The sequence below is a fragment of the Lissotriton helveticus genome, chromosome 10 (genome assembly GCF_964261635.1).
Source record: "Lissotriton helveticus chromosome 10, aLisHel1.1, whole genome shotgun sequence".
NCBI classification, from domain to species: Eukaryota; Metazoa; Chordata; class Amphibia; order Caudata; family Salamandridae; genus Lissotriton; species Lissotriton helveticus.
Genome location: NC_136071.1, coordinates 937,993,181 through 938,017,346, shown reverse-complemented (window position 1 = coordinate 938,017,346; position 24,166 = coordinate 937,993,181). Strand labels below are relative to the sequence as shown.

Genomic DNA, 24,166 nt, shown 5'->3' with positions numbered 1-24,166 from the left:
CCATACCTTTGTAATAAGTAGGACTGTTAGCACTCTAGTTGTTCTTTAGAACACTCTGGGACATTCTGTCATTGGGCTATAGTTGGGCTACATCTGGCTGATATTTGGGCTACATATGTTTTTTTTGTCTCTGGTGGCCATCTTTGGGCTACATTGGGCTACATTGGGCTACATTGGGCTACATTTGGGCTCCAACATATATATAGCCCAATGTAGCCCAATATATATTTTTCAAAGTTAATTTTCGTAAAAACCACTGGAGCCTATATCTTGAGACATAGCAAAGGCACATCGGGCTACCAGTCCCTACAATTTTGCCAAGTTTGGTGTAAATCCATTCAGCCGTTCAGGCTAAAAGTGAGGCCAACCGCCCTATGGAAAATTGCATGGGAAAAACACGTTTTGGGACCCCCCTTTTTTCTCGGCCCCCCCTTGACGAAACCCCCCCAAATTTTCAGGGGCTGCTCAGAAACAAAATGTTCCATTTTCCCGAAAATTTCAGCCAATTCTGTCCTCAAACGCCAAAGTTATTCGACATAGAATTTTCAAAAATCCCATAGGAAAAAAATCCTAACTATATATACCTACTGGCTATCGCCAGTAGGTAATATATATATATATATATATATATATATATATATATTCGCTTCCAAAGTGCCCTGAGGCGAGAGAGCACTCTACTGCCAGCTTGTAGGTAAAAACGGCTTCAGTTGCGCCGATGCGTCTTCCAGCTCCGTCGTCTCTCAATGCCTGACGCGTTTCAGTAAACCTTCCTCAGAGGTTCAAGACATTGGAAAAAGGGTGCACAGCTGACGTAAGTCCTCTTTATCCACATGACACGCCCTGAATGGGCTGCTTGGTAAAGTCGGTGCCTGCTGGGACTTGTAGTCAGTTTTGTGTGCAAATGTTACTGGTGATGGATAAAAGCCCTGAATGGGCCTCAGCACACTGTCGCCATCATAGATCCTATGGTCAGTCCGCAAAAACAACCCAGGTGGATCCCAGATATGCGGTCCCCACATTACCGGGGTGGTGCTCTCTCGGCGGCCAGGCTGCCGCCCAAAATGTTCGCTTCCAAAGTGCCCTGAGGCGAGAGAGCACTCTACTGCCAGCTTGTAGGTAAAAACGGCTTCAGTTGCGCCGATGCGTCTTCCAGCTCCGTCGTCTCTCAATGCCTGACGCGTTTCAGTAAACCTTCCTCAGAGGCTCAAGACGTTGGAAAAAGGGTGCACAGCTGACGTAAGTCCTCTTTATCCACATGACACGCCCTGAATGGGCTGCTTGGTAAAGTCGGTGCCTGCTGGGACTTGTAGTCAGTTTTGTGTGCAAATGTTACTGGTGATGGATAAAAGCCCTGAATGGGCCTCAGCACACTGTGGCCATCATAGATCCTATGGTCAGTCCGCAAAAACAACCCAGGTGGATCCCAGATATGCGGTCCCCACATTACCGGGATGGTGCTCTCTCGGCGGCCAGGCTGCCGCCCAAAATGTTCGCTTCCAAAGTGCCCTGAGGCGAGAGAGCACTCTACTGCCAGCTTGTAGGTAAAAACGGCTTCAGTTGCGCCGATGCGTCTTCCAGCTCCGTCGTCTCTCAATGCCTGACGCGTTTCAGTAAACCTTCCTCAGAGGCTCAAGACGTTGGAAAAAGGGTGCACAACTAACGTAAGTCCTCTTTATCCACATGACACGCCCTGAATGGGCTGCTTGATAAAGTCGGTGCCTGTTGGGACTTGTAGTCAGTTTTGTGAGCAAATGTTACTGGTGATGGATAAAAGCCCTGAATAGGCCTCAGCACACTGTCGCCATCATAGATCCTATGGTCAGTCCGCATAGGTTTCACACCAGTTATAGTTAGCTGGAAGTTTTACTCGCATAAAACCATTGAAATTCCCACGTTATAGTTAGTTGGACTCACTATAACTTGCGCGTGTAATGCACTGCTGATGATGTCACATATTACATCACTCATGACATGGTCAGTGACATCACTCATGACATCACTGATGACACCATCCAGTGAATGTGTGTCTTTCTGAAAAATAAATATTAGTGAGTAATGTTTAAATATTTAAATATATGTATTAGTGTTTCACTTTGTGTATAAGTGGCTGCATGGGTTGGTGAGTAGCTACATGTGTATGTATATGGGTTATTAGATGTTTTTCTTAGTATCAGTATGAGTGTTTCTATGGTTTGGTGGGGGTATTACTTAGCACATAGATGCATGAATGACTGACTCTCTCTTTGTATGTGTTTTGAAGACAGCATATGTGCAGGACTTTATGGGTGGATGAGTGTGTATATGTGTGTGTTAGTGAGTGAATGACTGTCTCACTAGTGTTTTTATCAGTAACTACATATGTTTTAATCTAGTATATGTGAATATTGATGTATATAAGTAAGTATATATGAGAGTGAGAGATTGAAAGAGTTCTTGTTTAAATTAGTATGTGCTTCTATAGGTGATTGTTTAAAAGAGTAAGTATGTGTAAGTTTCCTTAGAAGTAAAGTGGTAGTGTGTGTATAGCTGTATATGCAAATAAATGGATGTTCAATAGTTTATTTGCATGTGTGAGTATGTATGTGAGTAACTTATGGATAACTGTCGGTGTGTAACAGGATGTATAGGTGTATCACTAGATATGATGAGTGAGTATATGTATGAGTGACTATATAGAACTGTTTGTCAATGAGCGGATGTGTATATAGATGGTGGAATTACTGAATTGGTTGTTGTAACTGATATGGGTATCTCTATTTTTTGGAAAATTTTAGTTTCTATTTTTGAATATGTGTTTCAAGGGTTACATTATAGTGAAAGGAGGTCTGTCACTCTGTCACAAGGATGGTGTCATCAGTGATGTCATGAGTGATGTCACTGACCATGTCATGAGTGATGTAATATGTGACGTCATCAGCAGTGCATTGCACGCGCAAGTTATAGTGAGTCCAACTAACTATAACGTGGGAATTTCAATGGTTTTATGCGAGTAAAACTTCCAGCTAACTATAACTATATAGTGGAGAAGTGTGGCTCACTGGTTAGAGGAGGCAGACCCTGATGCAGAGGTCAGACCCAGGACCAGGGTTCAATTCCCGACGCGGCAGGGTCTTGAGCCCAAATGTCCACGGACTCGATAATTCTCGCCTCGGTGCCTACTCGAATCATGGGTTCACACTCTGCAGCTCTGGGCAATACCTTGCTTAATCTCCACTACGGCCCCCCCGCGGCGGGATGCCTGGTCTTCACCTTGGGGATGCCCAGTAGGGGTAATCTCGCAGGGAAAGCCAGGACGGGTTCCCAAAGCAAGCGCTAAGAGACCTGTCGGTGATTTGGCGCTATATAAATCGAAATTAACATAACATAACATAACATAACTGGTGTGAAACCTATGTTTTTTCAGTGAATTTAATAGGTTTTTTAAATGCTAATTCCTAACTATAACTGGTGTGAAAGCTATGTTTTTTTCAGTGAATATATATATATATATATATATATATATATATATATATATAATACATATTTAAATAACAAACCAAACCACATTCACTGGATGATGTCATCAGTGATGTATTTTGATATGTCATCAGTGATGTCACTGACCATGTCATGAATGATGTAATATGTGACATCATCAGCAGTGGATTGTGGGCGCAAGAGTTATATTTAGCAGAACTAACTATAACGGAGGAATTTCAATGGTTTTGTACGAGTGAAATGTCCAGCTAACTATAACAGCCCTGAAACCTGTGGTTATTTCAGTGAATTTATAAGGTTTTTTAAATGCTAATTCCTAACTATAACATGTCTGAAACAGATGGGTTTTACAGTGAATTTTGAAGGTTTTTAAAGGATACTTTTTAAATGTAATAATAGTCATATGTTTCTGTTATACTGATTTTCTACAGTTCTTTAACTGTTTATTTTAACATGTTTTATTTTTAAATATTATATATTTTTAATATAAATGAAAAAAATGTTTTTTAAAATACTGAAACTGATTTTTTTTTGTTTTATCTTTTTATTTTAATATATTTATATTATTTCAGTTGGAATTACCAATTTGCAGGTAAAGTATGTTCACATTACTTTTGTAATCCAGTGCTGGACTCCTAGGTTCAGCTCTGGGACCTCTATCTAAAACAGGCAAGTAATTACATTTTTATCGTTGGCACGATTTTTAGAGACTATTTGTAAGTTTCAAAAATCAACACTTAGAAACTTTTTCAGCAAAAAGCAGGCAATGATATCCTATGGAAGAAATTACTTTTCAGGATCAGTACTGGGCTCAAAGATGCAGCACTGAGGTCTCTCCTGATAACAGGTGAGTAACAGGTGAGTAAATCGGAATTCGTAGTTCGGCCGATTTCAGAGGAATATTTGTAAGTTCCAAAACTCCACACTTACAAGAATTTCCAAATGAAACCAGCCAATGTTAGCCTATGGAAGGAAATTCAATTTACTGGTAAGTACGGTTAGAATTACTTTTCAGGATCAGTACTGGGCTCAAAGATGGAGCACTGAGGTCTCTCCTGGTAACAGGTGAGTAAATCGGAATTCATAGTTCGGCTGCTTTTAGATGCATATTTGTAAGTTCCAAAACTCCACACACAGAAGAATTTCCAAGTGAAACAGTCAATATTAGCCTATCGAAGGAAATTTAAGTTACTGGTAAGTACGGTTAGAATTACTTTTCAGAATCAGTACTGGGCTCAAAGAAGCAGCACTGAGGTCTCTCCAAGTGAATAAATCGGACTTCGTAGCTCGGCTGATTTTAGAGGAATATTTGAACTTTTAAAATTCGACACTCAGAAACTTTTTCAGCAAAAACCAGGCAATTATATCCTATGGAAGGAAATTCAAGTTACTGGTAAGTACGGTTAGAATTACTTTTCAGGATCAATACTGGGCTCAAAGATGCAGCACTGAGGTCTATCTTGATAACAGGTGAGTAAATCGGAATTCGTAGTTCGGCTGAATTTAGAGGAATATTTGCACAATGGTGAAGGAAGGGGGCGGGGAGTGAGGTGAAATGTCTGCAAACACGCCCTGTGGCGCGTTTTAAGTTGGAGAATTAATTCCTCCTCAATCCCGAAGGGCCCTAGGGGCCAACTAGCCCACCAGGTACCTCCAGTATGCGCCAGAGAGCTGCGTTGCATAGAGGTGTTCAGAGGCCACGCACCTTTTTACAACACTCTGCAACGCAGCTCCGTGGCACTTACGGGAGGGACCTGGTGGACTAGTTGGCCCCCACCCCGCGCCCTTCACCACTGTGCAAACGCACCCCATGGCACGTTTTAAGTTGGGGGATTACCTCCCCTTGAATCCTGAGGGTCCCTGGGGTGCAACTAGCCTACCAGCTACTTCCAGTAAGCGCCACAGAGCTGCGTTGCAGAGAAGTGTAAAAAGAGGCGTGGCCTCAGAACACCTCTCTGCAACGCAGCCCCCTGGCGCATCCTGGAGGTGCCTGGTGGCCTAGTTGGCCCCCAGGGACCCCCAGTACGCAAGAGGAATTTGTTCCCCCTCTGCATGATGAAAGGAGGGGGCGTGGCCTCCGGCGCGATGCCGGTCTCTTTAAAAAAAAAAATTTTTAGGAAGGGGTGCTGTGTAGCTCCCCTTCTTTTTCTATTTTTTGGCCCTGGGGACCCCATCCCCCAGGGCCTGCCACCTCATTTTTTTTTATTTTAAAAATGTGCAAGGGGGCCGCGTGGACCCCCTCCCGAGGCCTTAATCGGCCCCGGGGACCCCATCCCCCGAGGCATGGCCTGTTCCTTTTATTTTTTAAATATTGTTTTAACTGTGTGGAAGGGGGCCGCATGGCCCTCCTCCCGAGCCACTTATGGCCCCGGTGACCCCATCCCCCGGGGCCAGCTTTCTTTTTAAAAAAAGGTTTGGGGAGGGTGGCCACGTGGCCCCCTACCGGGCCACTTGTAGCCCCCTCCCGGGCCACTTGTAGCCCCCGGGGCTGGCCCTCTTCGTTGGGGACCGTGGTGGGATTGCCCCACGATCCCAGCCGGCTCCCCGTGTCCTGTGGGAGGCGGCATTGCTTTTCCACATGGGGAGCAGCTAACATGCTGCTCCCCATGTGGAAAAGTAATCTGCTTTGCTACTTTGCTTCCTTGAAGGTGGGCACCCCGGGACACTGCAGGAGCCGACCCTGGGGGGTGGCGGTCCCCAGGGCCAGGACAAGGCTCCAGGAGTGGGGGCCGCGCAGCCCCCCTTCCATATGTTACAAAGCCCCGCCTGGTGGTTGTCCCCGGGGCTGGGGGGTCTGTCACGGACCCCCCAATTTCACTCTTTAGTGCCCTGGGGAGGTGGCGGTCCCCGGGTGTGTGTGGGGGGGGCTTGAGCCCCCCACACAGGGTATTTACTTATTTTAAAAAATCCCCAGGGATGGCGGTCCCCGGGGCTGTGGGGGGGGCCTGTGTGCCCCCCGCAATGTTAATAAAGTTGAGCCCGGGGGTGGCGGTCCCCGGGGCTTCGGGGAGGGGCAATGTGCCCCAAGCAATTATTCATACTTTGCCCCGGGGGTGGTGGTCCCCGGGGCAGTGTGGGGGATTGGGCCCCCCACACTTTATTTTTAACATGCCCCTGAGATTTGGCCTCCCGGGGGCTAATTAGCATTGAAGCGCAAGAGCCCGCGCTTCGTACTTTTTTTTATCGGCAAGATCCACGCACCCTATGTGGATTTTGCTGATTTTTTAAATTTTTTTTATTTTGGCCTTGGGGGGTCCTTGTGGGACCCCCTGAGCAGGCCTAGTGGGTCAGGGTGTTTCTACCCTGCCTCCTTTTTGCGTTTTGCACGTTTTTTATTAGGTTTCTTGTGCCACGGTTCTACCGAGGCACAAGATGGCTGCCGACACTTCCTGATTTTGAGTGTTGACAGCCAATTAGAATACAGCTCGTGATCGGCAGGGTGTGCGGATCCACCGCGGCAATAGATATATATGTTATTTTGATTTTCTCAGGCACTACTGAACGGATCTACAACTTTTAACCAAAAGGCACGACTCTGAACCAAGGTCTACCTTTCTGCCAAATTTGGTGTAATTCCATTCAGCAGTTCGGGCTGTAGCTGCGATTAACGGTCCCTATGGAAAATTGCATGAGGAAAACACGTTTTGGGACCCCCTTTTTGTTTCAGCCCCCGCTTGACGAATCACTCTGAGACTTTCAGGATAGGAGCGGACCAGAGCGGGCCACCAGTTTTAAAAATGTTGCTAAGATTCGTCAACCGGCGCCAAAGTTATTGCAAATAGAATGTTGCGGATTTCCTATGGAAAATAGGTCCTAACTATAACTACCTACTGGCAACCGCCAGTATGTAATATAAATATATCAAAAAACGCAGCATCTCTTACTTTAATGGCCATAGGATGCAGTTAATAAAAAATGTTTCACATTTGATAAACAAATACTGGGGCGGGGGTCAAATGTGCTGTGCAAGCCACCATCCCTGCATTTGCAGCTATTTACAGGCTGTCACGAATTACAACATGTACATTAATATTCATTAGGCAGATCAATTTGGGACCCCTGCAAATGAACAATTGCAATGCAGTGTATTACTACATTGGCCATATTGAAAGCAGCATTTCTATTCGCAAGCCAGTCTGCATGCAAAAACAATCCTTATTTGTGAATGGGAATAGTACATCATACTCTTACTCAATTATAATGTATCAATGGAAATACAGGAGACAGGGGAAGGGCATGGACGGATAGGGAATGGGCGGCAGTTCTGGCAGGCGCCACCAACATCCCACGCAACTCCCGCTTTAAACTTATCCAATTCTATATAATACACCGCGCATACCTGTCGCCTGATAAAATTAATAGATATTTCGAGGTCACAACATCTGCGTGCCCGAGATGCTCACTCATAGGCGCGGATTTCCTCCACATGCTGTGGTCATGCCCCATGCTACAGACGTACTGGCATACTGTGACGGAGGTCCTGACGGAGGGGGTGGGCGACGAGCTGCGACACACGTGGGAGGTATGCATACTGGGCCTGTACAAGAGAACGAATCTGAACAAAGTCCCATCTAGATTATGGTCAGATGTACATACAGGCAGGTCACACTTAGTGAATGTACCTCCTCACCACCTTTTTACGATCTGTCTGTCATTTTTGTGATGTGACCCATGAGGTAATAGTTTGCATCTCAAAATGCACATTATGACAGGGTCACAAATCGACCTGCTTAATAAATATTAATAAATCAATTTAGGACGCCCCTGTGGTTGGCTACAAACACTGGGATGGTGACATGCAAGGGAAAGCAGACCTCCATCCCTGGGTTCACATTTGCAAACAGTAAACATTTTTAAAAGTGCCTAGGTACTTTAAAGGGACAATATCTGCTTTAAAAAAAAGTGTTCTCCTTTGTTGGATTTCAAGGGGAGAAGGCAGTGGTGGGTGTTCGGTGTCTGTTGTCATTTAATACACAACATTATGAAGATGCTTGCCGCACTCATGGGAACCTATTTTGTGAGCATCATTACAGTGAGTGCCACAACATGTCAATGGACATTCAATCACAGTGTACAGTTGCATAAAGATCCTGTGGGTGAGCAGGAAGGCACACTTGTATGACGGCAAACATTTGGGCCCAGCCTCACAATATGGAGCTGCAATTGCCTTTCATTTCCTTCCAATTACAGAAAAATGATGGCCATAAATTAGCATTTTACTATACTTTATCCTCGGTGCCGGTCTTGTGCAGTATCCTCGACGTGTGATACATAGTATGAAAGTGAACAAGCCGTATCGGCCTATGCCACCCTGTTGATTTGCTATCAATCCCCAGCATTCTTATGAATTTATAGTGAAATCCCAACACTTCGCATTAGTTCATGTAGTTAACTAAACTGCTATCTTGCTTTTCTAATGAGCACATCCACATATTTTCAGACCCGCTTTTTTGTATGACACTTTCTTTAGAACTTCACTTGACAAACGTTGGTACTTTTGGTTATGTCGCTCCCCTTCATTTATTTATATAATAGGATGATTTTTTTTTTTATAACAAACGCTGTACATAGCACGTGATAATGGCATACATCTCAGGTCCATAATATGTTGCTACACATGGCCTAATTCACAAAGGGTCTAGCCAGAAAGTATATACAGGCTTTTGCCTACATGTTACATCAGTTTCTGATTTTTCGTGTAATGAACAGGGATTCAAGAAGCACGGAAATGCAAGAAGACTATCCAGGAATTCCAGGAATGAAACTGGAACGCCAACGTGTGCTTGCATTTTTATACGTTTTATTAGGTCTCTCCATTGAAGAACAAAATAAAAAGCTTTCAGAGCTGGTAGAACACACTGAACATGACATTTTTGTCATATTTGTTTTGAGCATTTTTTACCAACACATGATAATTTCCTTCAATATTTCGGGGTACCAAACATGAATGGGTTTTCTATCAGCTTGCGGTGTACACATGTGACACACTGGGTAAAGTGAATTTAGGAAATGTGGAAAGCAATTGAAGGCAAAATGCCAGTTTAGGGTACCTGTCTTTTGGTCGCAGGTATGACTCCTTGGCGGTATGGAAACATGCCACAACCACGCATATTTAGTATCTACACATTCTAAGCTTCTTTCACTGGGGTTCCAACCTCCTTTGCCCTGATTGACTCTCCGGAAGATCCTTTGTGAAGGCCCATAGCCTTCTAAGGCATTATCCCAATCTCTGGTCCTCTGGGTCTCCTAAGCCTGGCATGCTAGACATGTGTAGGGGTTCTAAAGGTCTGGGGTACCTAAAGTTGATTAACTGAGTGCAGTGCATTTGAAAAAATTGGAAAGTGACTTAAAATGAATTCCGATTTAGGGTACTTGACTTTCTGTTGCAGGCTGTATGGAAACATGCCACAGAGATATCTTTTTAACATCTACAAATCCTATCTTTTTCTAACCCTGGCTGCATGACCTCCCTCACCCTGACTGGGTGATTTGGAAGATAGATCGTGCTGGACATGATGTTTGTCAATTTGTCTCTTTTATTTTCAAAAACATGTTAACCCTTCAGTCTACCTCCCGCCGGATGATATCTCTTTCAATGACTGACCCATATCTTTCTTCCCTGCAGTTTTCTGAGTGGGGGAACCAGACATGAGTCACTTTTCAGTAGATTTGAGTTCCACATGCTAAAGACCATGAATTATTTTTGACGGAGGAGCTTCCTTAAGGGCTATGTATTTGTGCTAAGGGTCGACTTGCAACCAGAGAAATCTACAGACCCAAGAAATCTTTAAAACAAGCATTTGCAATGCAATAGGTCTCACATTTACGATCGTTTGATCTACTGACATTGTAAATTTCAATGCCGTTTATTTATGTGTTGTTTTTAAAACAGATAAATAAACGGCATTGTCATTTACAATGCCAATAGCTTAAACTCTCACAAATGGAAGCCCTATTGCATTTTAAATGCTTTTTTTTTGTAAAAACGCCCCATGCCGCAATTTCTCTTTAATGCCCGCTGCGCCCCTTTCTTTAGATGAGCCGCGTCTAAAGAAATGGGTCTGGCCACCATTAAAGTGAAAGTGCGGTATGGGGCGCTTTTACCAAAAAAAAGCATCTGTTTGTCAAGTTGATAAACAAATGCTTTTTTTTGTGAAGCTCCTTCATGCCGCTGTTTCACTTTAATATTGGCCATGCACCTTACTGTAGATGCGGCTCGTCTAAAGACAGAGGCGCAGCCGTCAGTAAGGTGAAAGCGCAGCGTGGGGCGCTTGTTAACAAAAAAAAAAGGGAAGAAATATAAAAATAAAAACTTCCGGAAGTGTTCGGTGATGCAAATAAACCAAGGGCGCAGCCGCCACTGTATCAGCACGGCGTGCCGAGTTATGAAAAAGAGAAAAAAAGGATTGCGGGAGAGCGTGTTGTAAACCATAATGCAAAATAGTGCTTGGAGGCTGTAATTAAAGTCTTCCGAGCAACATGGGGTGTCCTCATGGGAGGTTACAAAATGAGACAAGGCGGTACTAAGGAGGGACTACTAAGCCTATTCACTAATGAAAATCCAAACTTTACAAAGGATGATGACACAAGCCAATGAAAAATATGGGCAGAGAGTGGGCAGAGCTTCAAGGATACCTGAATACAGTATGCCTCGCAGAGTAGCGTATGCGCTCTCCAGCCTAACCTAAAAACAGACTCCCCTCTTCCCGTACTCTTAACCCAGTTCAAAGACGCTTTGCGCATACATGGAGCCAGACTGAATTAACGTGTGATGCTTCTGTTCATTAAAGAGTGTACTAACTCAGGCCAATAAATAAATTCACGCAAAGCATTGTCCTTTAGTGGTGACAGCACAGAGAACGAGACACTCATGCAGTGGCTGAATACCACCAGGCCTAACCAAGAAAATTGAGTTCATATCCTATCTTCCCCGCTTACCCCAATTGTGTGATCCTATGCAAATCCATTTGATTCACATACCTCATTTTAATTGAGCATCAGAGACCACAATAAATATATATATATATTTTTTTAACCATATTTTTTCTGATGAATTTCCCTTTTTTTGCAAGGACTGTTTATTTTGGATTGTTGCCTAGTTTTGATTAAAAGGGTTCTTTCATGTGTAGCCTGCCAACACCAATTTCAGGTTTTCTCGTTTAGTAGTGTTTGATAAAGACATTTTAATATATGTAACATCAGCACTGTCTGGTCCTAAAACTTTCATGTGTTTGGCATTATGCTTCCTGTTTCCTCCACTCCACTTCTTGCCTTCAGCCCACGGGTTGGTTCCTGCTATCAAAGGACATTAAACTGCTCTTGCTGCACCACTGATAGCTACGCCCCCTGACTCTGAGTGACACATCTTTGGCCCAGACTGCTCATCTCGGCCCTGGGCCACTGCACCTGTTGCACCAACTATATCTATGCCCCTGACTATGAGTGACGCACCTTCGATCCAAACAGACAGCTCATCCTGGGCCGGTGCCACTGCTCCTGCTGCACCATTGATATCTACGCCCCTGACTGTGAGTGACGCACCTTCCACCCAAACACTCAACTCATCTCGGCCCGTTGCCACTGCACCGGCAGCACCATTGATATCTACGCCCCCTGACTGTAAGAGACACAGCTTCGGCCCAGACTGCTGAATGCTGCCCGGTGCCACTGCAACTGCTGCACCAATGATATCTGCGCCCCTTGACTGTGACAGACACAGCTCCGACCCAGACTGCTGATCACTGCCCGGTGCCACTGCACCTGCTGCACCAATGATATCTGCACCCCCTGGCTGTAAGTGACACAGCTTCGACCCAAACAGACAACTCATCTTGGCCCGGTGCCACTGCCCTGCAGAACCATTGATATCTGCGCCCCCTGACTGTAAGAGACACAGCTCTGGCCCAAACAGACAACTCATCCTGGCCCTGTGCCACTGCACCGGCAGCACCATTGATATCTACGCCCCCTGACTGTAAGAGACACAGCTTCGGCCCAGACTGCTGATCGCTGCCCGGTGCCACTGCACCGGCAGCACCATTGATATCTACGCCCCCTGACTGTGAGAGACACAGCTTCGGCCCAGACTGCTGATCGCTGCCCGGTGCCACTGCACCTGCTGCACCAATGATATCTGCACCCCCTGGCTGTAAGTGACACAGCTTCGACCCAAACAGACAACTCATCTTGGCCCGGTGCCACTGCCCCGCAGAACCATTGATATCTACGCCCCCTGACTGTAAGAGACACAGCTCTGGCCCAAACAGACAACTCATCCTGGCCCTGTGCCACTGCACCGGCAGCACCATTGATATCTACGCCCCCTGACTGTGAGAGACACAGCTTCGGCCCAGACTGCTGATCGCTGCCCGGTGCCACTGCACCTGCAGCACCAATGATACCTACGCCGTCGCCCCCTGACTGTGAGAGACACAGCTTTGGACCAGACTGCTCATCTCGGGCCGGTGCCACTGCACCTGTAGCACCAATGATCTCTACGCCCGCCCCTTGACTGTGAGTGACTCATCTTAGGCCCGAACAGACCACTCATCTCGATACGGGTACCCTTGGTGGGGGCGATGAAGCTTCTTTTCATATGGCCATCGGAGACGAGGAGTGCCCTTCTGACCCCTTTCTGCACCCCTTTTGAGCCACTGTGCTTTGTTTCCGAGTTTATGGAATGTGACATGACAATGCTTACATCGAATGTCAGTGTGTAATGCTGTATTGTATGAAGTGACCCAGCTGCAAGCAGCATGTCATAGCCAGTGTGAAATGGTCTTCGTGATGGTAAAGGGCTATATTTGATTAGAATTGTAGCGCTGCAAAGCCACTGTGTTTTAGGCGCTTAGACACATATCTTATTAATCCTGATAACATTTCTGCATGCCATCAGCACAAACCATGGAGTCCTTGCTTAACTCCGAATAAACGTTATCCCTGCTACAGCAGAAATGTAATTCACAAAGAAACATGACTTTAAATTGCATTTGACATAGGTAGCTAATTCAAGCAAAACTCTTTCATACAGAAAACGGTGACTGACTCGGCCATTTTCAAAGCAGCGATGGACAGGACACCAGCCTGCTTAGGTCAGATTGCTCCCCTGAACAGAAGGTGCCTGTACTCACATTCAACCCTTGTTGTGCAGAATATCTACCTTGCGAAGAATTTAGGTTGCTGGTGTGGATCGAGATATCCCTAAAATGCATAATACTCTTCAGAAATACTTCAAAGAAAATAAAATGCTGTTTTGATGTGCGAACAGCAGTCACCCTTGACCTCCTGTGTATCAAAAGTGCGAGTCGTGTCTCCGGCTAGTGAACCAGGCGTCACTTACTCTTGTCACATTGAATGTTCACACCACATATCCCACAAACTGCGCTGCTGTTTTGCACGCTTCTGTAACAGGTGTGACTATCAGCGGGCAGTTCCGTGGTCCTCATCTTGCCGACTCCAGAGGGTCGAGATGCTGGGTCGGCCCCAATGATGTTCATGCCTGTGATGTGCAGCCTTCCCAGAGATGTGTGTGCAGCAGAACGAACTCTCAATAATCTACAGGGACGCTGCTACGGCTCTTGGGAGGGGCGGGGTGAGCTAGTCTGTGCTGCTGCTTGCTCCTAACGCCGTAAAAAAAGTGAAAGCGTGCCGAAGTGCCGTGCCCCCACAGCAAACACTGTAGATTATTGAGAGTTCGTTCTGCACGGATTTGGCAAGTGCGCCAAACCAATTACAATGGAACTCGCCAGGAGCGAGCAACGCATGCGCTGCATCGCTAGGCGAGACCTAAAAATGGACCCATTGGAATCCAGGTTGATGAGTTTCGTATGAATCTCAGCACGTTTGATTACCCAGAATGCCATGCAGGTGTCAAAATATGTGTTAAAAAATAAATCACAATAGCTGCCCGTTTTGGTGGCATAAAACTCCAGAACGCATGGCATACAGCATGAACATTACTACCCAACCTTCCCATATTTTTCCTAAAAACAGTACCCAAATGAATGGGTGGGAGGTATTGTATAGGACTGAAGTAGACATTGAATGTGAACAGATAATATGATAGTTCTTTGGCATTTGGTTGGGTGTTCGCGCGTGATCACTTACCAGGATTTTACTCTGAATGTAACCTGGCTACATCTACTCCCCCCTATGCCCTTGATGGCAGTTGTTACTTTTTACAACATTTCAGGTTTGCCGCCTGAACTATGTGGAAACCAGTGTCTCACGATGTCCTTTGGACCACCCAGTTTTGAAAGGCAGGTTCCATGGGGCCTGCCTGGTGCTATATTGGCTATGAAACACCTTATATACAGAGATGGGTTGCAGTGCCACATTATAAACACTAAAAATAAATAAAAATAAGAGACGTCTTAAATAGGTATTTGAGTTTCTCCTTTTTTTAAAAATGGGGTAAGGTGGCATTCCTCCCCCTTTTTTCGGAAAAATCCTATTTATATGTCTTGTATGAAAATATTCAAGATATTTGAAATACATTAACAGATTACCAATTTGTAAAGACTGATAAAGTTAATTGAAAATTTCTCGACACTGTATCGAGATCTCGCGAGAGTGTGTCAAGACATGAATTAGCATTGTTTACTCAGGAACTCTTCCCGAACCAAAATGGCGGCCGCGTTATCGCGACAACACGCCACTAAAACTTGGGAATATAATACATGGGTCCGTTTAGTTAAACATAGGCGGAGTTGACGCCGGACACCTTCCACCATTGCGGTAAGGAGTATGGGCTTCAGGGACAACTTCGATTTAAGGGCTCGGCACTCTATAAGATCGGCCGATTCACGGGGTTGTTTGACACGTTGATTTATACTTTGATAGCTCGGCACCTTAGAAGACCGGCCGAATTAAAGGGTTTTGGCGACAAACTCGATAGGATAACTCGGCACTCTTTTAGATCAGCCGATTCATTTTGACTGAGTAAAGTGTAAATATACCCGAATTATGGGGGAGTAAATGAGGGGTTTTCAAACCTTTTTTAAAGAGACAAGTTAACATGAAAAGTTGAGATAATGAGTAGAGATTCGGTGTGCATTTGCACCGAGACTGGCAGAGACCCTGTTTAAAAAGTGACCTTTCCCAGTTCAAGATGTCGGCCGCATTATTGAAGGACAATGTACAAATCCAACAAAAACTAATGAACGGGTAACTGTGGGAACAACACAAAATGCCAAGTTCAAGCTAGATACACCTCACGAGCTCGCTAAGAAGTAAAGAGCCTGGATGGTTGGGAAAGTCCTTAAAAAAGATAGGCAGAGATAGTTTAGCTGATAAATCCTCCTGAATTATTGGGGACAGTATGAGGTCGCTATTTTGTGCTTTACAGATGAGACAGGAACACAGTAGTAAAGTACGTATACTTTCTCTCCTTTCAAAACCCTTACAGCAAATTGAAGGGGAAGGATCAACGAACCCACATTTGGAGTTGCAGTTCCATGAGGTCACTACCTTCCCGGCTGGTACGAGTACAGATGGACGATCGAGGGTAATTAAGGTTGAGTTATATGTGTTTGGGATGAGATAGCACATGTACCACAGGCAGGTCGTTACAAACGTGTTTTTATTTGTCTTTCAGTTGCGAAGACTAGTCTGTCCTTATGCAGTGGCTTTAATATGTATGACGCCTGAAGAAATTGCCAAAAATTTGATGGCAATGAAACATGTTGGCAAGTAAAGTGGTGTTGGTTGGATAGTCAGTAACCACACTCACTTTTTTAGGTTCCACACCCAACACAAGAGACAGAATAAAATTGCATATCTGTGTTGCCGTGTGGTTTATATGTTGTTTTTGACACTTTTATTGGTTGTTTTGTATTCACTGCATACTTCCACAAAAACACTTTCCCTCTTGTGTTTCTTGGACATATTTTCCTTTCCGAGCTTGATGGTGCCAATGATGAGAACAGGGCTATCCTGGTGAGTACCTGCCAGGTTCCCGTTGGTGGTGCACCGGTGAGGTGCCATCTCGCTCTCACACACTTTTTTCGTCTTGCTTGTGTTATAGTGCTGACACTAAGGTGTATGTGTGTGTTTTTTGTCTTGCAACTTGAATTTTACTTCTACTGTAAGGGAATGGGCGAATGTTAAAGGAGGCACACTTCCAGGATATACCGACTACCCCAATAATTAACGAAAGGGGAGTAAGTTTTGTAATATTTATGCAACATATGGTATACCCAAAAAGAATTTGTAAGTGCCTACAAGGTCTAGGCCTTTTTTGTATTGATAGGACTGAAGTAGGCCAAAACGTTAGCTGTGTGAAGACCACATTGACTTTACATGGTCACGATTTTGCCCGGCTCCTCTCCATTATGACAGGCCCACCTCCACATGTGAGCTACTTTGTTGGTAGAAATGTGAGAACACTAGGTGGTGGGTCAGTTGCTGTTACCTGCTAATTTCACAACATCCAGTCACTGAAATAAGATGGAATTCAGTTGCGAATCAATATTTCAGGTTTGCAAGGAAACATGGGTAAGAAAATTGATGACATTCACAGAAACTACACCACCCTGGATACCCCAGGTTGAGTAGATTTCAGAAATATGTGGGGTTGATAGTTTACACAAGGTGCTAGCTGACACCGGGATCAAACATCACTATCCACATCCCAAATATTAACCTCATTCCATGTTTTTTTCTTGTTCTTTCTATTGTCCAATTTGTGAGTGTTTTCTGTACTAGATGATAAGTCCACCCACACATTTGGGGTACGCCTGTAATTGGGAGAAGTGTGGGAATGCAGGATGGTATGGCATTTGATATTATCTATTGAATTTCCTTAGAGTTCTGGTTTTATGTTGTAAGTCGGTGTCCTTTTCAACAAACTTCATCAAAATTACCTAGCATTATAAGTAAACTAGACTTTGGAGTGGATCAAATTACACTCCATTTCTAACCACAAGCTCTTGAGGACCTTCTAAAAATACAAAGTTTGTTCACCCACAATTTGTATTCATTAAGAGTTTAATTATCAAGTGATGCATGGTGAGTACAGAGAAAAACCATTGAAAACCACATCTTGATTGGTGGCTCTTGGTATCATGGGCATTTTACCAACTACATCTGCTTTACATGTTAGCGATAATTCTGGGCCCAAGCAAGGACTCAGTGCTTTTTGTATTTTATTTTAGCCTAAGAAAAATATTCAAACAGCATCTGGCTCTATGAAAGGGACAGGTGTGGTCTCATTGGCACGACTATGACTTTAAAAAAAAAGCAACTCTTCTAAGAGGTCAAGGCTGTCAACCTATGGAGAGTGGGATTGAAGCATATAAAGCAAGAACCACTGCTTGGTATTTTCATTTTCTGATATATATAAATATGTAAAACAAAGAGCAGCACATCATAAAAGTTCAGTTACCAAGGACAACATCTACTGACACAAGAGATATTGAGGCAAGAGGTTTTGACTCCAGACATCCTGTGTAAGCATTAGCGGTGAGGTGTTACTTCTTGGAACACAGATGATATAGGTTATTATAATGTTAATGGAATGCACTCCCTCATTTGTAAACCAGCTATGGGAGGGGAGAGGGCTGGGGTGGGGAAGTATTAATGTGCAATATTGTGGATGTCTGATGCCTATTTAAATATTTACATGTTGATGATTCTCTGGCACGCGTGTCTGTGCCCAAGGAAGGAGCACTGATTGCATTTTTTCTCAGGCTGCGAAAAAAAATCCAATAATCACCTGCCTCCTTACTCAGGCTGCGATTCTCCCTCCCAAGTTCATCAGATAAGTGTTTGATGTCTCTGATAATGTCATATGCATAGTAGTAAAGGGGTCCGGAAGCAAGTGCCAGGTCGCATCATGTGGGAGTTTGCTGGTGCCCAGAAAGGATTGGGCACTGGACACTCCCTCCCAGGACCCACACGCCAAAAGGAAGGTTATCCCTCAGCAAGTGATTCAACATTTTCAGTGCAAGTGTACGTTGAAGATCTGTGAATGAATCACACATTTCTGCAAGGATATAACAGGCTAAGTGGATAACATCCCTTATAGTATTCAAAAGCTGTGCAATGTAAAGTTGGTGCAGAACTTCCAGAAAGACATGTCACATGGTCTTGATTGGCCAACAGTGGTCCACGTGGGATAGGTCACATATTTCTAATCATCCTAAATATCTAAGTTGCCGCATTATAAATACAGTATATGTACTCACATGAAATTCTCGAGTACTTTAATATCTGCTTTTAAAATTGGAAGGAAGAGTTTCACAAGCTCCTTGTCTGCCAGAATCTCAACAGGTGTGCCTCCAACACGTGTCATCCATTGGAGAAATTCTTCATCACTAAGTTCTGTTCTTTTCTGAACTGGATGCCGTGCTTTTGACTGCAACATTGAAATTGTGCATTTGTTTAAATGAAAAAGGTACAGTTTGATAACAACATATCTTACTGACTGAGGAGCTACGGGAATCCAGCAATAAGTAAAAACTTGGTCTGAAGCACTCTCTAGTGTTCGCGATGAAGCCACAATGAATGAATTACCTGCACTTTTTACAGATTTGCACAGGGTTACTCTTTTGAGTTCAGGCACATTTAAATGCTCGAGCATGATAAGCTAGTCATAAAAGCTGGCTAACTATAAAGGAATAATACACTGTGGCATCTAGCAGGAAAGACAGAGGACTTTAAGGGACACATTTAAGATTTTGATAGGAAAATCAACTTTCATAATTAAAACACATATTTGAAACTGAACTACTATACTACAGTTACATAATTTGTAAAAAAAAACGAATTAGCGACTAAATATTGAACCAGCAACATATTAACATATGTTCACTAAAAAAAAAAACAAAGGTTAAACTGATGTTATAGTTAGATCTGGACATAATATTTTACTCTACATTTAAAAAGGCCTTCCTAATTCCCTAAAAAACAAAGGTTATGGTGATGTTATAGTTAGATGAAAATGTCTGCTACAAATACAATTTTAAACAAAACAAACACTGAAATTCACTAGTTATAGTTTACGGAGTTAACTATAACTTGCGCCCCCACCAAGCACTGCTTATAACCTCACAATTTACATCACTCATGACATGCTGTATGACGTAATCTATGACGTCACTCACAACATTTCAAATGACTTCACTGATGACATCATCCAAGCTTCTTTTGTACACTGAGAGGGGGACACAGGGGCCATTTCAGTGAGATTAAGGTGTGGTTTTTGCAGGGTAGCCCTATTGATTTTTGCTTAATGTTGAGAAAAGTTCACGAATGAATGATGAATTAACCAATCTGAAGGAGAAGGCAGTCAACATGCATAACAGGCTTATTGCTGAACAACCTTCTACAGTGCCATGTCAGACGGTCTTGTGGCGGATGAAACCTATAGAAGTGCTTTAATATTATCGAGAAAATAATATAATTTATAACAAATGTGCAGAATTAACATGTAGGCTTTATTGAAAAGTAAAATGCATTCAAATGCAAAATTGTAGTAGGCACCCATATTTACGCATACTACATCTAAAATAGCTTAAGCAACATTGCTTGAAAAGCTGACCTGACTAGAAATGTTTATACGTGCACACAATGTTTATTTCTTGACCCCTTCATGTACATATTATTTAATAAATAATAACTGCATAAATGTTTTTCATTTAACTCTGCAAAATGTTCCTACTTACAGAAGGATCACTGTTAACTCATGATTAGTTTTTGTCATTTAATGAGGTGATGAAGAAGTTCACTAATGTAGATGCAGCATTGATTTAAAGAATATGAATAGGCTGTGGGGTTTTAGGTTTAAACCTATAATAACTGATAAAACCCCACTGAAAGAAAAATAGCCCTCACCGGTGAAAACATATAAACACTGAAAAAACACCTGCACAACCACAAACTAAATGCCATTCAAAGAAAGGAAAAAGAAAGTGAAAGAGTTGTTTTGTTCTTACTGAAGGGGTCAATAAAATGTAACTTTCTTATACAAGCTAGCAGTAAGAAAGACTGGCTAACATTATTCTGCTTGAGTTATGGTCTTTAGGGATGCCACTAAAATATTGTTTCTTCTTCCTTTTCCTTTTTTCAGGTTTATGGCCTTTGGTCTAAAGATGCAGGATTTAGTTTCACATTTTAGGTTTAGTTTAATTATTTTATAAACTGTAGAGAATCAGGACATATCAAACTCACATTTGATATTTTGGCTGCATTTGATTCTTTCACTGATATGTAAAATGGCTAGTTTCATAAAAATCTTTCCTAATATGTGTCATCACATTTACCCACAGAGAATGGGTAAAAACCCTTAATACATCAGACCATAGTTTCTAGTGGGTCAGTATTGATAGTCGGTGAATTGCCAACACCTCAGGCTTTAAACATTAAATGCAAGGTATAGTGACAAGTATATATATCACCAAGCATCTAGGATAGTGGTGAAAACGTGACACCAGACTTTTGGAAAACATGGAACGCAGTGTCACTTGATATGCTCTGCAAAAAAGGTTCTTTCCAAGTTCAAAAAAGATTGGAGTGGTATTGTTTGTATTTGTAGTGATTCAGCTACGTATATAAAAAATGTGTGTGATGACCTGTCAAAACTGATACTCGAGCTGAAGTGATTCCCTGTAGGAGATCCTTGCGACTTGTTCGATGGTATGCTGAAAGCATCTTTACAATCTTCAGAGTTAATGAGGGATGCTATTGACTTTTTAGTCCATTCTGGTGCACAGTTTTCTTATGCCCAGGAACTAAAACGCAAATATTTATCATTTCATGCTTTATGTGGCATCAAAGAAAGAGTCATCCCAACTGTGTCCCTTAGCTGACGGTTCTCAGCCCAAGGGGCTATGAATGCTGAGAGGGCCTTTTCATAGAAGTTTACATGGGAAGGAAAGCATGAGCGCACATGACCAAAGACTCACTGAAGAAGTATTGTATGGTGTACTACATACAATAAGATTAATTTGCAAAAATCTCTTTGGACCTCATATACACTATACGTACACTGTCTATATACCATGTTATTTCAGTGCAGAAAGCAAGCAATGATAAAAGCAAAACGTTCCATAAACACCGGAAAACACGTTTTCTGTTGTTTTTAGTGGCGTGAAAATGTGTAACCACTGATAACAACTGTTTTTTAAGATATTGAAAACACTGAAAAAACCCTACCAGAATTTACCAAAAATAGAAACTAAAAACAGAACAGCCTAAATATGAATGATTGCTGTGCAAAATGATTTCTTTTCGTTATATTGATTTTTTAACTTCTACATAAACAAATAAACCTGGTATATTAGGTTAGAAATTTAGTTTGTACGTGAGAAAGTAGACCTGACTGAGAAAATGACCCACATGAACTTAGAAATGATACAACATAGTTGCATCCTCAACACTGCTGACTGTGAACTATTGTATTCCTGTGAGGATAAGAGGAGCAATCCTGTTTCCATGAAAGCATTGAAAGCTGATTGGCAGACAGGAGACAGAAGAAGCAACATGTTGCAAAAGCTTCAGAATGTGTTGCAAAAAATAGTGTTTGTTCCTAGACTAGGTTACCACAGACTAAGAGGAACAGCATTTCAGTGTTTGACTGCCAGTTAGGAAAGGATCCCCAGTGTGACAAGTAGACACATTGAAGCAGATAAGAGTTGCAGGACCAAAGGGGTCTATCAGATCTGTATGGAGTCAGAAACTCCTGACAACAGACTGGACCAATGTTTTGTAATGAGTAATGACAAATATAAAGTGTTTTAAAATGAAGTTGTTGGGCCAAAGGAAACTAGTGCAGCGAATAAAAGTGATGGAAAATTGTTTTTTTTTTAGGGCGACCTAAAGAAGAGCTCTAATTTGGTATCAAATGAAGATGTTGAAGAAGGTAGGCCAGTAGGGTGAGATAAGGGCACTGCAATAGTATAGCCATGGAAAAAGGAGCACCAGAATGACTGGATTTCGAAATTCTGGGTAGATATTTTATCACTTTGCAGAGACTCTGGAGGATAAAAAAACATGTGGCTGTGGTCTATAAAACCAAGCAATGAGTAAAAAATAATTTCCAGGTGGCAAGCTGAAGAGGCAGGTATGGATGAGCCTTCTGAGTTACAAATGTAGAGTAATATTAAGACAAGGACCTTAGTCTTGTCTTAGTTTGGTTTCTAAGCACTGCTGTTCATCCTGCATGTCACAGTTCACTTGAGTTGCAAACATATCGTCACTGAATGAGACCGCCCTTTAGCCACTCAAGCCACAGAGAAGAACAGTTGGACTTGGCCCTTTTCCCGGAAATTTTTTGCTTTTCGCTTCCCCTAATTCAGGATGTCCCCCCATTGTAATAAAGTTGTATAGGCCCTGTGAGCTTGAAATGCCCGGTGTAATATTAAAATCAACGCTAGGTGCAGGTGCTCTCTACCCCCAACATGGCTGCCACTGACCCCTGCTACAGGAGCCTGGTCTTTTCAGGCGCATTCTAGTTGCCAGGAGCTGGCTGGGACCCCAAACATTGTTGCCATTCTAGCCTGCCTTGCCTGCCCACAGTTAAAGTAGGGAAGCTCCTGGCACCTTCTAGAATAGGGGCGGAGCCTATTTTTGCCGCCTTAGAGGGTGGTCACCTGACCTGGGCCTATATAAAGAAAGGGAGGGAAACTTTCCTGTCAGTTGGGGCATCACTGACCTGGGGGACCCACGCAGGAGACTTAGGCAGTAGGGCCTAGTTAGGGGCCTATGCCACTGGGAGTGACAGGGCTTAGGTGCTGCCTTCCAAGTTGAGTGAGGAACCCTGAACTAGCCCACTGATCTGGCCCCGCTGGAGGGGAACCCAGGGACCATCTACAGTGACCTGCTGAGGAATCCTGTCAGCAGCCCTCAACTCAAACCCCCCTTCAAGAAACAAGGAACTATCCACAAGGGCGCCACAACCATCAAGCGCCAAGAAGAAGTCTAACTGCCCTACCACAGGACTGCTGGGGAACAACCAGGTACAGGGCTGTGTCTCTTCTGCGCCCCTTTTGTCTGGACATGGGCCCCTACGCTGTCCTGCATCATCCCCTCTGCTGTCCTGCCTTGCCTGGACTGTTAACAAGCCTATACCTGAAGTAAATTGGGCTACCGGTGAAGCGCTCACCCTTCTTAGCGCTAGCCCTGAACTGCTGGGACTGCTGCCTTTGCGGCATTACCAACCTTGATTGCCACAGGCGCTATCTCTGCCCAGCGCTGTCACCCCTTTCTTTGCGCCAGTATCCTGGACTGCCTCACTACTGGTGTTGCCTGCCCTACCTACCCAGCGCCCTCCTACTGTGCCCCTGAGTAGCGCTGTAGACTGCCGACCTGCTGACTGTCAGGTGCTGTAACCTGCCCCCAGCCGCCTGCTGAGCGCTACTGCCAATAGAGCGCTGTGATCCCAGAGGCGCTATAAGCGTCGGCGCCATTCTGCGCTCCAAGCGCTATGACCCTCTAAGTGCCGGGACCCCATGGCGCTGCCACCCACTCACCGCTGCAGCCCGGGTCCTCAGAGGCCTGCATCATCCAAGCGCCGGACCAGGAGTGAGGAGACCCCCCTCGGCGGCCCCCGGTAGCATGAGAGGGCCACCGCCGATATCAACGTCGCGGTGTTGCTGTGGGCCGCGTCCGGCCCGAACGTGTGGAGTCCCCGCCGTGGCCCCCTGGAACCGTGAGGAGACCGCCGCGAATTCCAGTCAGGCCGCGCTGG

General features: G+C 43.9%; 1 protein-coding gene across 4 annotated transcripts in view; it reads right to left on the bottom strand.

Annotated features, from left to right (window-relative positions):
- Positions 1–24,166, bottom strand: part of OLAH (oleoyl-ACP hydrolase) — a 247,455-nt gene that overhangs the window by 47,025 nt on the left and 176,264 nt on the right. For all 4 annotated transcript variants that reach the window (XM_078663601.1, XM_078663600.1, XM_078663599.1 and 1 more), the window contains exon 5: positions 18,666–18,835. In XM_078663601.1, coding sequence (XP_078519727.1) covers positions 18,666–18,835 — 170 coding nt within the window. The remainder of the gene's footprint in view (positions 1–18,665; positions 18,836–24,166) is intronic.